The sequence below is a fragment of the Citrus clementina genome, unplaced genomic scaffold, assembly GCF_000493195.1.
Source record: "Citrus clementina cultivar Clemenules unplaced genomic scaffold, Citrus_clementina_v1.0 scaffold_8, whole genome shotgun sequence".
Lineage (NCBI taxonomy): Eukaryota > Viridiplantae > Streptophyta > Magnoliopsida > Sapindales > Rutaceae > Citrus > Citrus x clementina.
In genome coordinates, this window is record NW_006262022.1 from 25,027,143 (window position 1) to 25,043,609 (window position 16,467).

At 37.4% G+C, this 16,467-nt stretch overlaps 1 protein-coding gene across 2 annotated transcripts; it reads right to left on the minus strand.

The window, feature by feature from the left end:
• Positions 1-189: 189 nt before the first annotated feature.
• LOC18033742 (histone acetyltransferase HAC1) lies at positions 190-11,351 on the minus strand. 2 transcript variants are annotated; one of them, XM_006425141.2, is made up of 17 exons: positions 11,139-11,351; positions 10,473-10,905; positions 9,444-9,558; positions 8,927-9,227; positions 8,344-8,841; positions 6,357-8,200; positions 5,531-5,827; positions 5,158-5,436; positions 4,443-4,571; positions 4,106-4,306; positions 3,825-3,967; positions 3,417-3,726; positions 3,148-3,287; positions 2,141-2,219; positions 1,655-2,047; positions 1,162-1,379; positions 190-1,008 (listed from the first exon to the last, which is right to left on the minus strand). In XM_006425141.2, the coding sequence occupies exons 2-17, from the start codon at positions 10,700-10,702 to the stop codon at positions 894-896; spliced, it is 5,292 nt and encodes a 1,763-aa protein (XP_006425204.1). In that variant the 5' UTR covers positions 10,703-10,905; positions 11,139-11,351; the 3' UTR covers positions 190-893. The 2 variants fall into 2 exon arrangements, with proteins under 2 accessions (XP_006425204.1, XP_006425203.1); XM_006425140.2 differs by having other exon boundaries at positions 2,132-2,219.
• Positions 11,352-16,467: the final 5,116 nt, after the last annotated feature.

Sequence of the window (16,467 nt, forward strand, 5' to 3'; positions counted from 1 at the left end):
TGACACGTGTTATAATAATAGACAAATATTTTTTCAATGGCGAAAGTAATTGACCCATTTAATTTGGACTTGACCACTGCCTTCATTTGGTAGATTCAATCGTCCACGACGTGCATGACAGACAACACGATGCCATTTGCTCGAACTTAAAAATTGCGGTTCAGCTTCACGGCGGAAAAAGAGAGAATGTGCACAACAATCACGATGCATTCATTTGCGTATAAATGTAATCGTAAACATAACATTTAACTTACACAAGTATTAATGAAATTAATTACTAGTGCAGGTCTGAATTCTGATGGGCTGCTGCTCCTTTTTTCCTTCCCATCTTTTAAAAGGAACTAATGATAAGACATTCTACCCAAAAAAGAAAAAAAAAGCTTTGGAGTTGAATATCTAGAAAGATTTTAAACAGATAAAAGGGATTGAAACTAACCTCCCTCCCACATTGCTTTGTATGAAAGAAAACACTTTTAAACAAATTAGAACAATTATAGTACACTCGCCATCCAATGATGGCACTAGAAAATACAGTAAGATAAAATCAAAGAATCACCAATCAGACCACCGACCGACAGAAATCAGCAATAAGAATCAGTACTCTCTTCTCCGATGACTAGTTAGCGGCTGTTCACGACGACGGCAGCTCTAGACTTGGAAAAAATTCACTTGCTCTTTTCAAAGGGAAATTGGGTCTTGGACTATCAAAGATTGTTCCCAAGCAAGCAAGTGATGACGAACCATTCCATTGTATATTCTGAGTGTACCTCACAACTATCTAGTTCTACCACTTCTCCCCATCACTGCTTTGTTATAGACAGTTGCCCGGGCAGACCAGCACAAAATATCTGGTGGTTTCTCAACAAAATGTCATATTTACATGTACAGATTGCTCAACCAGCATTGCCAGCAACCTCTGCAGCTCTCTGCCTCATCATCTCCATTACAGCCTGCCTTCTCCGTGTATCAGACTGTTGCTGGAGCCTCCTCAAATGTTCTTTGAGATCTCTGTAATAACAAGAAACGTTTACATAAATTAAACATAACAAGTAGAAAATTATTCAGCAGCCTTGACTATAAAGATAAGAACAATGTAAACACAACGAATAAGTAGAAAATTATTCAGTAGTTCTTGACTATATAGATGAGAACAATGTAAACCTGCAGCGTGGTACGTGGCATTCAGACTCTTTGCATGCTCGAGCATGGAGTTGCAGGAGATACCACATTTTCTTACAAAGGACACAACCTCCAGACGCACGTGTTTTGCATTGTATACCATGTCGGAAAAGCCCCTTCACCTTACGGCAATTAGGATATTGGCAGTGTGGAGAACGACATTGTGATGCATGAACCAGAAGATCAAGCATTTTTCTAAGCTGAAATGAGAGATACCAATCACGTTAGAATGAACTTTGAAAGAAGCAAGGTTGCCGATCCTGAGAAATCATTATTTAAAACTAAAAAAATCATGCACATGTTATTTATTTAATTATTTATTTGGAAAGGGGAAAAGAGGAAGAAAAAGAGAAGGGGGTTGGGGGGGGGAGGGTGTTCAATGTAAATTAATGATAAATGGTGAAGGTTATGTATTTAATGAAAATATCTACAAAAAAAACTTGTGCATTGTAGACGGGCAACGAGTATACAGCACCTGCAAGACTCGTAGCTGTCTGGCTTCTTTATTCTGTGCATCGCGATCAGCAGTGGAAGGATGGTTTGTCAATTTATGTGGATGATCAATACCGCCATCCTTCTGATAACAAGCATTGCATACATCATAATCCGGGCAAACTTCACAGCGCCAACCTTGACCAGTTTCTATATCAAGATGGCATATATTGCATGTTGTCACAAATGCAGGTGCAGTTGGATTATGCAGATGATAAAGGACCATCATTGATGAATGCTTAGCCCGCCTCAAGGTATCATACTGATAATGATTTCCTTGACAAAGACTCAGAAATGCCTGTCTGGTATCAAAAAATTCACTTTCGAGAATCTCATCTTTATCTTTCGTATCAGCAGGCACATCGGTAACTGGAAACTAAAGGATTTCAAGAAATCAAATTTTAATTAGAAAATGAAGATGCAGTAACAGTAAAAACCAGATTCCTGAGTCCATACATACATTACTTACTTCCTCAAGGATGTGTACTTCCCTCGAATTGACGGGATGTCTCTCTCTATCTTCACGTTTCTTTTCTGCTTCAAAACACCTATTAAGGTAGACGGTGTAAACATCAAAGAAAAGGAGAAAATAATAATAATAATAATAGAATAAAATAAAAAGGAAACCCAAGGAATAAACACAATTAAATTTGAATATTCCCCTACCGTAAAATAAATTAGAATGCAGACAATCTTATTTGGCAGAGGCAAAGCAAGACAAGGACGCATAAAGCCATAAAGAGAACAGGGATTGGAAATACCAGTGGTTCCTATTGCCTGAGTATTCATGTATTGTCACGAAGTAATGGCTGCAACGAGTTCTATAGTCTTTACTCTAACTTCAGATATTTCCATAATCACTATCTTGCCACCTCAAGCCTCAAGAAGACTAGTTGCTGTGAAAAAGATGGACAAATTCCACAGCACCAAATTCACATGGGTGAAAATTTATCACCGCCTAGCCCCTCATGCAGAGGGAAAGGCTTGTCTTATTTCTGATATTGATATTCCTTCTGCTAAATGATCTCATAACTTTTCATGTGGTTTCACACAAACATATCCAGTTCCTGAGGCATCTCTAATCTGGCTTCACAGACGAGAAGACACCTTCACGAACTTATTTATTTATTATTCATTTTTTGAGGTAAACAGAACTGTATTCAAGCAGTAACGAAAAGAGCACTGGAAATTCGACAGACCGGCTAAGCCTAACCTATCTCATATATGTAACGTAAAGTGTATATATGCCTAAACACAAGGTACGAGCACAGTAAAACCATCCCCAAAACAGAGGAACATGTAAGCTTCCACAATATCCTATTAGCAAACCACACTTACACAAAATAAAAGAGCAACAAAGCATATACAATTAACCCAAAGGTCCTTGAGAAGAATATGTTTATATATCAAACATATAAAATCTACATATTTTACAACTATAAGTCAAGAATGCAAGTGAAAACAAAAGAAACTTACTTATCACAAAGCTGAAAGTTTTTGCACTGATTGCACACATGCCGACTCCCCGATACCATTAAAATACAACAATGATTGCAAGCATGCTGCAGATGAACCATAATAAAGTCTTCCTTCATAGGGCAAATGGTCTCCCCAAGCTGGAATAACCAGAGGAAAATTTAGTAACTCCAATAAAAGGACATCAATTATCTATCATTCAATTACTATGTGTAGCCACCAAAAAAAAGAAAAATAAAATAAATAAAGATACGGAGGATAAAAATTACCTTATGCATAAGTAGCAGATCCTTTGACGCATTACCAGAAAGATCAGTTTGACCAGATGCTTTTAGAGCCCTTTTTGTAATGGTTTTTTTGGTTATCCCCTTATTCTGTTTTTTCCCGTCTTCATCTTGACGAATCTGATAAATTAGATCCTCTGCAGCACCAGGCCAATAGTCACCATCAAAATATGGCAGCCTGGCTGCAGTTACCTTAGCTCTACATTCACCGGTGGATACAAAGAAATGATCATATAAATTAGTGAGATCAACTACGATGTTTTCCTTGGCAGCTTTTCTTAACATAGCCAAGTACCTGAAGAAAGGCATCGAAACATGCAAGAAGTAAGAGGACAATAGGACCTATAGCATACAAAGTCAGCAACTTTCTTTTCTGGAGGTTATTAGGTTTACCATTCTCGGAGTTTATCAGATTTTGGTGTTTTCTGAATTTCTGGATGGCAATACAAAATATAGTCTTCACCCTTTAGCGGAGGGCAAGCCCAAATATAGCAGCTGGTAAAACCACGCAGCTTGCAATATTCAAGGTAACCAATCTGAAACATGATCAAGCATAGAAATTAATAACTCCAAAAATATCCTAAATCCAATCAATAACTAATCTCATTCAAAAAGATAGGCGCGGAGAGAGAGAGAGAGAGAGAGAGAGAATTAAATTGCAATCTCAAACTTACCAAAATTTCATGATAAACAAATGTGCGCAGTGCCTCTCCAGTAACTGCTTTAATCTCAGGCCTAAAATACTTCACCGAATCCAAATATGATAGATAAACTCGACGCTGATTAGGAAATTGGCATTCAGATCCAAATTCTTGAACATACATGCCAAATAGGCACACTTCTACACCTTCAATCTTCTGAAACAACAAAACTACCTGAAAGAAATAATCATAAGTTTATAGTTCAGGAAGCTTTTTCCTTTTTTTTTGGGCGATCTTTCAAGGGTTGTTACACATGATAATCATCATCACAGTAACACCTTCGACTAAGTTAAAAGCGAATTCTCTGTACCTTGGATTTATAAGGAAATTCCGTAGGGTAATTCTCTTCTTGGAAAATTTCAAGAAACCGCTGCTTCACTTCCAACTTTTTGTCAACAGATGAAACAACTCTGATTACAAGTGCTTCAGCCCCAGGAACCTAGACAGAGAATATAAAAGGATAAATTACCTAACAGAATTTGCTATGTGGACAGTCTTGAGTTTAACCCACAGAAGCAATTACTAGAAAATATTCCACATCAGCAGAGTCCTCTAAAATGGTTGAACATGCTACGAAAACATTAATCTAAAATAAAGGAAGAATATTTAGTGTAATACCATGCAGTAAGTTCCAGTACTACTCGTCTATAAATACCAAGAACAAACCAACTGGAACTTCCGGCAATTAGTTACACTTGATTCATATTAAAACAAGGATTCCAATGATTCAAATAGCTAGATAGATCAAAATTTAATAACTTCCATTAACAACTTCCTGACTAAAATTGTATCATCGAAAGAAGTAATTAGCTAGATTAACAGTAAACAATAATATGATCTTTCTTCAAATTAGCCATTTGATCCTAAACTGCTTCACTTGCTTGGATAGAGAAATTGGCAAGCAGGTAATATATGGTAGGCACACTGAAAATACTTTGCCAAAGAAATTCTGCATATCACTTGAACTGAATATAATGAACCACAAGCAGAAAAACAACAGATATGACAGCATAAACGTAAATCACCTCATCATATGATTTTCCTTGAATCCTTGCCCTCTCTTGTCTCTCCTGCTTCAGTCTTCTAAATAATCGATGCTCTATGTGATCACTAAGGATTGTCCTTGGAAGATCTTTGGCCCCCAGTACAGCACTCTGTGGTAAAGGCTTACGCTCTCCTCTTTCAACCTCCGTTATGTAGCAATTAGGGCAAGTATATTCAGCTTGTCCACCATCATTCCTCCGACCATTAAATAAAGCACAAATTTGATGTTGCCAGGCTTCACATTTGTCACATTGAACCCACTGCACATGACCATTGAAGGCAAAATGATCAGAGTGATTGTTTTAGATCACCTTGCAACGTTAACAAATACAGAATGGAAAAGAAAAAACTTACCCATTCTTCAGTCTCCTCGTCATTTTTCTTCTTCTCCAGCCTTGCCTTTGCAATGGTAGTCCCATCAACGACAATAGTATCACCACGAGCCTCATTGTAGCATTTAATACAGAAATAATGCCGTGTGTCACCAGCACCCATTGTATAATACATTGCATTTCGCTTAATACGAGTACCACATGGCGAGCAATAAATAGGTGGTGGTTCAAAAGTAAGCTTCTCAACTGCACACAGCTGACAAGAGTTCTCACTCATTGCATGCTCCATTGCTTGATTCTTTTCTGCCTTTGCTTTACTCTGCATAACAAGAACAAACACATCAACCAACAGTGCAGACAACATCTAGGATGCAGGATAGATAACAGTCAAATTCCTCAAAGCACCATTAACAAATGAAATTCAAGAGCAAGAGGACCCAAAAACATCAAATATTTTATCAACAGGGGATCAGAACATGTAAGCTTTAATGTTAGCTGCATTGAAGTGTAAAAGCACTAAGCATTGAAATAGTGATGAGGGCGAGTTCAGCAAGGAACACATACTTTTTACAAAGTTAACAGCAAAAATAAGAACAAATAAATAAATAGAAGATAAATTATAAACAGATTAAAAGATCTGATCCAAAATATTGTGTTTGAGAAATATAGCATCCTGTAAAATAAGTCTGTTTAAAGCTCTGATGGTACCCTTCCTCCCATATATACAAGGCCTGTCATTTCACCAAGTCAATTCAATGACAATTTCCAAGCACAATGCAAAACAGAATAGCATGTGCATAAAACAAACTTTCACTGATTAGTTTGTATAAAAAGATTCCTTGGGATACCTGGCCAACCCACTGTCTGAGACCACAAATATGCTCTCTAACTTGCTCAGGAGTGAATAGTTCAGTCAGTGATACCCCTTTTATTTTTGGCTTTCCAGACTTAGTTGCAGCAGCATTTTCAGCAGGCTGTGTCAAACTTTCTTGCTTAGCCACATCGCTCTCTTTCTCAACTTTATTGTTTTCCTGCTTAGCTGAAGCAGTAGGCTCATCATATACAATACGCTCACCATCTGGCCTTTGGTTGTTACTTTCAACAACATCATCCTTCATCTCATTATTATGAGGGCTCCCCTGTCCAGAACTTACAGGAACTTCCATCTTCACTTCCATAAACTCAGATTTTACCGGCATTCCTATCTTGACATTTTGGTAATCTTGTTGCAGAACATCGTGGGATACTTGAGTTTCAGCAATAGCAGAAGCTGATACAGTAGAACTTTTGTTCTCTGGAGCAAGAGATTGAGAAGATGGCTCTATCTTCATTCGTTTTAGAGAAGGTTGTATATCTTCTGAAGTCTCCACAACTGCTGGAGTTTTAGAGATCATCCCACCTGAAGCATCTCCAGTATCATAAGATTTACATGACTCACTAACTGAACTCGGCAAACAAGAATCAGTTTTTGGACGAGCACGTTCTTTTTGTTGCTGTAGATAGTTCTTGACAGGAACACAAACAGGGCAACTTGGGTCCCTGCAATGCTTGTGATGGTGAATCAAAATTTTTGAATGATGGCAACGAGGATAAGGGCATTGAGATGAAGTGCAATTGTCCATATGTCTCCATAATTTTTGGACGGTAATGCAATTAACATCCTGACATTTCCCTTCAGGAGCAGCACATCGGCGAGCATGGCGCAAGAACAAAAGCCACCTCTGTTGATTTCTAAATTGTCTATCTCGGTTTCCATTGGTTAATCTGCAGCTAGCACCCCTTGAAATTGGGTGCTCTGCCATGACTCTAGGACCAACAGATTGACTGATAACAGATACTTCCGAAGATAAATTGTTACGCTGAGCTTCACCTTGAGCAGCAATCCTCTGGCGGAAATCCTCTTGGACATGCTGCTCATGTGACATGTTTCCTGCCATGTGAGTCTTCTCTTGTGATTGAGAATGCCATTGACCTTGCGGAACTGATTCTGATTGTCCTCCTATAGAAAAGCAGTTAAAACCATTATGAGAATCTGCAACCAACTGATGAGAATGCAACATTTGTTGCATAGGCTGGGACATTTGTGTTAGTGATGAGCAGATATCATGCTGGCCAGATGAAACAGACAGATGCTGAGCACCCCTTGAACGGTCTTCAGCAGAAGTTAGCTGAAATTGGTTTTGTGACTCAGGCAGCTGGAATTGTTCAGGACCTTGTGAGTGCATAACTTCATTATGCTGCTCCATTCCAGGTTCACGCTTCACTTGACAGATCATATCAGACATCTGAGAATGACCATAACCATCATTGTTCAACAAATGCTGCTGCTGACTTTGCGGCTTCTGTTGGCGTTGATGTTGAACAAATTGTTGTTGTTGAACATGATGCGGCTGTTGGGGGAATTGTTGCTGTTGTTGTGACTGTAGAAGATTGTCTCTTGAAGATAAGGAAGAATGGAAATTCATCTTTTCGGACTGATCAATTGATGGAGCCTTAACCTGTGTGCCCTGTGTTGCACCATGAAAATTTGACTGATTACCCATCAACGTAGCACTTGTTTTGGCTATGGGCATAGACTGCAAGCTTCCTGAATTCATGTTCGGAGTATTGGTCATTGATCCAACAGGTGTTACAGCACCATAGAAGTTCCCTGTCCCATAAGAATCAGCATTGCTCCCTCCATATCCATCACCTGATGAATGAACTTTTAGTTGTGAAATACCATCATACAAAGATTAACATGGAATTCTATGCTTAAGTGTGCGAAATAAACACCATGTGATAAATCAGTAAGGGAAACATGCAGATGGGGAAAGAGAGAGCGAGATATATTACCCTGCACCATTGGTCGCTGATGATCAAAGTGATGTTGTAAGGGCTTGGGAGAATTAGCATATTGGGTGCCTGTCAAATAGCCCTCAGAAGTGCCAGGTTCATTTACAAGTAAATTGTTCCCAATCATCCCCAACCCACCATTTAAAGCCCCATTAGAGAACCCATAAGATTTATGCTGCAAACCACTCCTCATACCACTACCCATGTGGCTGCCAAGGTTGTGCAGTATACGGCTGTTTTGACCACCAACATGCTGCTTTTGTTGCTGTGGTAGGGATACCATAGCAGATTCAACAGTTGAAAAACCACCACCATTATTGGACTCCAGATTCATGTAGGACTGATTACTGCTGCTGTTGGTCTGGTTGCTATTATTGTTAAATCCAGGAGTAGGAATCATTTGACTTGCAATTCTTTGGACGCCCATTGATGGCATGTTTCCACTAGAACCAACGGAAAAATTGGCAGGTGATTGTTGATATCCATTAGAAAGGGTTCCTGCGAAAAAAAACACTCTGTAATACTGGCAAAAGAAAAGGAAAAGCAACCAGCACTAATGAAGGTAATGTAAGAATTATATTACCATCAGATCTATTATAGGAATTACTCTGTATGCCACCAGTTGACAACAGGCTCCCAGAGTTGACGGTTGTAGGTGCTATAGTGTTACATCCACCAGCAGCTATCATTGAACTATCTACAGACGATGTGACCATTAGGGATGAATTCCCACAGTGTGACATGCCAGGTGTTGGGATCATTGTACCAATGGAAGAAGAAGAATTTACAAGCTGCTGATGTCTTTGATTATGATTATTCCCAGGTCTGCCCTTGATCAGATAACTCAAACGAGCCTCTAAGGTATCCATATTCATATAATCCTCCTAAACAGAAATTGCAGATTTAGAAACATGAAATGAAATTAAGAACTGCTTAAAAACAATCCTGGAACAATTCATTCTGCTTCACTCCCAAAGAACAGCATAACTATTTGTAAAAAAGGTAACCTTATTTTATGGAAAACTTTGAGAGTTCAAATAATGAAATAATAGTTGAGAGAAATTTTTTGCAGAAACAAGGCAAGGAGAAAAATAAAGAACCTTTGTAGAAGCAGCTTTAAAAAGACCCTCCTCTAAGCGTTTTGAAATATCTTTGAACTTTGTTCTCTGCGTTTCATCAATTGTTTGCGTCTGGCGGTGCAATAACATTCCAAAGCTGGAAAGGATGAAATAAAATTACTTAGTCATAACATAAACAAATTTCCTGGTAAGAATATGAGGTTCCTTTATAAAAGCACCAAACTGTCTAAGACTACCCAACCAAAAGTAACTTCTAAATAAAAATTACTAATTCAACAATCTGAAAAATAATATTATGATATAACATGTGAAAATTCAAGTCCTAGTTGCAGAAGACCTAAGATGTGACCATCGAGTAACCACAGGATCATATTCATGACTAGAGAATTTAGGAAACGTCTTTATTTTCATCTTGGAGAATCAGGAGGCTGTTCTACAATAATATTATATGTTGATTTTGCATAGTATCTATACTGCAGCTCCTCTTGCATTAGAGAAATTGTAAACTTGATATCAATCTCCTCTTTTTTTGGGTAACTTTTTTTTTTTTAATACAAAAAATACTGAAGGCATTTATATTCGTCAACATTTATAAATATAAACTCCAATCAAACATTCAATAATTGAAGCGCATTAAGAAAAAAAATAGTGTGTATGAAAGGCTACGCCATCAATTGCCTAGTCTAACAAATTCTTGTATTGCATTCATCTCCTATTATTGTTTCTCCTCTGAATTTTTCAATTGGTAATGTAATCAAGTTCTCTCTAGTGTTAATTAATAAATTTTGCTCACACTGTCAAGGTTCCCAAAAAAAAAAAGAAAAAGAAAAAAGAAGGTTCTCCCTAGTTTTGAATAAGGTAATTTACAGAATTAATTTTGATAATATTAGGTTATCATGACCTTGTACCATTAACTCCTACAGCAATTGAATGGACAAGTTGAATAGATTAATACAAATATAAACCTACTTGCTCATCTTGTCCAGTTAGGTTTATATTTTTATTTGAAGCTAAAACCACAGAAAAGAAAGAAAGAATGATTTGACTTACATTCTGTCGCGCATAAAACCTCGTGCTCTGAGCAGGTCAGGGTCGGCATTGAACATATTACGCTGTGGAGTAACCCCACCACCACTACCACCGGCAGCAATAGCAGCAGTGGTAGAAACACCACCAACTAAATTTTGCATTTGATTAGGTTGCAGTGCGTTTCCATTCTGCTGGGGCAGTCCTCCTTGATTAGGAACCTGCCCCGCTGATATATGTGCCTGTACATTCATATTATACTGCTCTTTTTGATTGATAAAAGTAACAATACTAAATTATACTGCATAATAGCTGAATCAACACGCTTTGCACCAATAAATAATCATCCCACCATCCACTCATTCTATACTGCTCTTCCTTTTCTTGCTTTAGCTGTAGCTGTAGCGATAACCCTTCAAAGTATTCACAAAATCTAGAATGCCCAGGTGGTGGTTACCTATATGTTCAAATGAACAATGATGTCATAAAAATTAACCACAATTTGGAAGACACGATAGCAATTGCATTGATTGAGCAAGCAATCGAATTTAATTTCGTTAGGGTTAGATAATTGGGAAATTGGCGACTAGATCCTATCCTGATAGCGTAATTAATAGAATAATTGGAAATTTCAATAAGTGAAACCCTAGGTTTGGTCCAGTAGTTTGAACAATAAGAAGAAAAACGAACCTGAATTGGGAATAGCAGTAGCAAAATCGGGAGCGATAGCGATCGGAGGTCGGACAGTACCGGCGCAGAAAAGGAACGATTACGACGATGATCGACGATTTCGTTTGGGAAAGTAATCGAGACGTACGATAGAGACAAACAAGGATAGATTAAGTCACCGCTTAAATTGCACGTGCGAAAGAGGGTTCACACGAGTAAAATTATGTATGGATGGGTTGGGAGACGATGAAATGAAGATTGTATTGTAAGAATTTGGGAAACGACCACGTATCGACCGAGCAACCTAGGGAGAGAATAAAAGAACAAATTAGAGTCAAAAGCATGTACAATTAGCTCTTTCGTTTGTAATTATTGTGGCTACGCTGAAAATAATTTATTTCATAATTTTTTATCAATCAAATTCTGTTTGTCAGTATCAAAATTTTCATCTTATAAGTTCAACCTCTTTTATGTAAATGTGAATTTTTTTTTAAAAAAAATGTTTCGGTCAACATAAACTTAGGCATGTTTTGTTAATTATGTTTATATAATAAAATTACACTTATATGAGTAAAATTTATATGTGTTAGATATGAATAAAATTTATCAAACACATATATTTTATTTTTTTCTGTTTATTATAGTTTTCAAATTAAGCTTTTAACCAGCCAAAATAGCGAGATTTCATATAACAAATTTATCATATGTGCTCATCTACTAACTACAATGTTTTATGTTTTATCGTTTTTTGCTTTGCTTGTTCTCAATTTCTTTCTAATTAATCTACTTTCTTTTTATATTGGCGCAACAATTTCCCAAAATTATGATCACAATTATAGAAAGATTGTAGGGCTGAGTTGGGTGACTATTGACTACTAGCGATTTCGGATTCGTGTAGGCGAGTTGTAACCTACAATCCAAATTGAGAATCGGATTTTGCAATAAGCTCACCCTCATAGGATTGCGAACTTTTATCACGGCCATTGTAGCGCATGCGTCGACCCAAGGCATAAGGACACGATGACTTGATGTTATCCTCACATTCCTCTTGCTGATCTTTGACTGTCTATTTATGATTCCAAACTCAAAGCTGGTAACTAAGCATAAGGATTGCACTTGTTGTAGCACTTAATCCAATATTATGGTTTCAAATATGTAGACTTCACTTAAGATTCAAATTAAGGTGGTCAGTTAAATAAAACTTACTTGAAAATCACTCAACCAGACATTTGGGACGTATAATAAAATTCAATTAAACACTCGTAAAACAATCGAAATTACTTAAATATCCAAAGATAAATTCAATTAAACACTAGTAAAATTTATTATTGTAACAAAATTTTTACACCCCATCTTTGTTTATCTTTAAACCTTTTTTTTTCTTCGGGGAAACTTATAACTGTTTAAAATAAAGGTAGATTGAAACAAATTCAAGATTTTAAGATTTCTATACATTTTATAAATGAAATCCCAAAATAAGTAATTTTTTTAGGGTGAAATTTTATTGCAAGAGGCAGATTTTAATTTATGGGTTTTCGTTCATATATATATAGATTAGAGAAAAAGTGTTTATCTAGAATTGAGGATGAAGCAAATGAAGAAAGATGTAAGAAAATTGAGGATGAAACACTTGGTCTATAGGAAATTGGAATAAGGCACTAAAGTGTGTGCAGGAGGTTCATAGTAAATCCTTTTAGAAAATGGCAAAGAATAAAAAGAAAGGCTTGTTTTAGTTGTCGAGTTCACTCGGTCATGAAAGAAAAATTTATAAGGGTGATTATCTTCAAGAAATTAGTTGAAAATTCTTGTATTAATTATTTTTTCTTATGAGAAACAAACTACGATGAATTAGATTCATATAAAGCCAATTGGTTAGAATTTTGTTAGGAAAATATAAGATTATAAAAGTATAAAATTTAGAATATTCTAATTAGAAACCTCAAAAAGTTCAACTACAACCATAATGGAGGGGAAACTATTATAATGGAGTCATATTAGAATTTAACATGGAATTATTATGGAGAGGTTTCTATTTATTTATTTATTTTTGAAAGAATAATAGGGAGATATTATAATAGAGTTTAGAGAGAAAACAATTAAACGGGAAAAACACAAAGTACGCCTATTCACTACGGGGTGTTTTTATTCAGAAGGTTATTTGTGGAATTTTAACAGTTATATTTATAAAAAGGGGTTTCATAAGATAAATTAAGGGGTTGCTGGAGTACAACTGTTTCATAGTGCGTGACTATTTATTAGCAAGTCCAGAGACGAAACAACTGTTTCACCTATGGGCCTATAAACGAAGAAAAAAAGAATACTATAACTAAAGTAAAAATGAAATCAACAAAATGTTTTTTTTTTTTTGAAAAGAAATACTAACTTTCATTCAAACGAACGAGTTAAATGCATTCATAATTTCGATTGGAAAAGAACCCAACCAAACAACAACTTCTAAGTGATCAAAAGCTAATCTAGCTAATGAGTGGGCAATCGCGTTACAAGATCTTGGTGTATAATGGCATTTGACATTGCTGAGATCCTTAAACTTGTTTTGAATCTCTGAAATAACCTAGTAAATCTCATTCTTGCTGCCCTTTCTGTTGTTAATTAAATCAGCCACCATTTGCGAATTAGTTTCGATAATTAAAGAGGTTAATCCTGCATCCATAGCTACTTGCAAACCCCATCTTACTGCTTCAGCTTCTGCATATGATACATTCCCATGAAACCTTGAAGTCTTGACTGCAGCAGCTATGATATTCCCCGTTGCATCTCTAATCACTGCTCCCAACCCTGATAAATTTTTTTCCTTCCTTATGGTTGCACCAACGTTCACCTTGAACTAGCTTTGCGGTGGGGGAAGCCAAGCTTTGGCTGTTTTCTTCTCTTTGTCAGCTTCACAAGTCAGTCCTGAAGGCTTTACTCTCTGATAAGCTTCTAACAATGCTTCTGCAGTTGCTACTGACATTTGATAACCAGGCTTCTTTGCTTCAAATAAAAGTTTATTTCTTGCTGTCCAAATAGTCTAGCAAGTGACAGCCAACTGCTCGAAATCTGTTTTGCTCATTTTCTTTGCTAGTTCTTGGAAAACCGTAAGCATATCTGGGCCTACCATATCCTTTAAGCTTTCTGCAAATTTGGTGTGCTCCCAGGTTTTCCGAGCTGCCTTACATTCCACCAAAGCATGGAATATGTTCTCATACCTGTTACCACAAATTTGACAAAAAGGCTCATGCATCACCTTTTTCCTCCATAAGTTCACTGCAGTTGGACGCAAATTTTGAACTGCTCTCCATAGAAAGATCTTGATTTTTTCTGGGATGTTGAGAGTCCAAATGACTTTCCACTGATTGTTACTGTTCACTGAGCTGCTTGGTGTGTCCGGAACCTTCAGCTTGAGGGCTATTTGGTATCCACTTTTGATAGAGTATTCTCCCTTCCTGTCATAATGCTAGATTACTTGGTCTTTGCTGTGGTTTCTGGGCAGGGGTATATTTATGATTGCATCTGCATCTTCCTGCACAAATTGGTCAAAAAGTAAAGCTTCTTTCCATCGGTTATAATTTGTTATTAGCTCAGAGACTGTAGTATCACTAGGAAGTGTTTGAATTGAGATTGGTTTAAAAGTAAGTGGTCGGGGAATCCAATTGTCTTTGTAGACCAGCACCTGATCACCCCCACCAATCCTCCATCTGTAGCCTTTGAGGATAACTTCCCTACCCCATAAAATACTCCTCTAAATATAGGAAGGTCTTGAGCCTACTGTTGCTTCCAAAAAATTCCCATGCTTGAAATATTTGGCTTGTAAAACTTTAGCCACCAGTGACTTAGAATTATGAATAATCCGCCACCCTTGCTTCGCTACCAAAGCTTGATTAAAGCTGGAAAAGTCCCTGAACCCCAAGCCACCACGACTTTTAGCTTGACTTAACTTATACCAGCTAGCCCAGTGAATGGCTCGCTTGTCTTTTTTACTTCCCCACCAGTACCTAGCAATTGCTTTCTGGATGTCGTTACAAGTGCCCACTGGTAATTTGAAAACACTCATGGCATAGGCTGGCACCGCTTGTGCTACTGCTTTGATGAGCACTTCTTTACCTCCACTTGAAAAATATTTATGCTCCCAACTTGATATTTTGCTCAGGATCTTGAGCTTTATCTCATTAAAGAAGGATTTCTTTTTTTGCCCAATCATAGAAGGCAGCCCCAAGTACCTCTCATGCTTCGAAACCACCTTGAGCTTGAATAAATTCTTAATGTTCGAAATTTGATCCGCTTTCACATTGTGGCTGAAAAAAATGAATGACTTGTCGAAATTGAAAATCTGCCCGGATGCTGTAGCATAGCAATAAAAAATTCCTTTGAGATGCACACAATCCTCCTTCAAAGCTCTTGCAAAAATGAGACTGTCATCGGCGAATAACAGATGAGACATGGTGATATTGTTGCCGAATTTCAGCCCATGTATTAGCTTCTGACTTTCAGCTTGCATCAGGAGATTTGAAAAAACCTCTGCACACAAAATGAGAAATCAACAAAATGTTAAAGAGAAAGAAATGGAACAAGAATGTCAAGGAAAATTTTCAAATAAACCATTGAAAGGGCCAAGATTAGACCACCAGAGCAAATGCAAGAGGATTCTAAGGCTCAGAGTTAGGTTATGCACCCATTTGGCCCAAATATAAGGCTATAGGCTATTTTCACAATAATTTTCAAAAAAATTCCCAAAAATTATGGAGAACTTGTTGGAATAAGGAGAAATTTTTTTAGAAGGTTAGATAGAGTGATATATGAACAAACAGTAGAGAATTCCGAGGGCTGGGTGAGGTTATGTGTCGATTTAACCCATAACATAACGCTATAGCACCTCTTTTAGAATGATTTTTAAATAATTTTTGAAAAAATTTCGGGAGGATTTTGAGGCTCGAGTAAGGTTATGCGCACCTCTTGTGGAAATCTAAGGCTATAGCTCATGTTTCACAATGATTTTAAAAAAAATTCATGAAACTTATGGAAACTTTGTTGGATTAATGAGAAACTCTGTTGGAAGCATAGATGAGGTGATACAAGAATGAACGGTAGAGGATTCCAAGGGCTGGGTAAGGCTATACGCCGTGAGGCCCCTTGAAAAGCCTTGCCCCTTTCCGAGTCCCGTGGAGGCCACACCCCCCGTCCACAACCTAGGTTATAGTACACCCGTCTCGGTGAACCTGACCTGAGGGCATTATTTTTGGGTGAGTTTATGCACGCACCTCCCCCCGAGTGACTCGAGGCCCCTCGCAAAGCCTTGCCCCATTCCGAGTACGGCGGAGGCCACCCCCCGCTGCCTCCCACTAAGGCTATACCC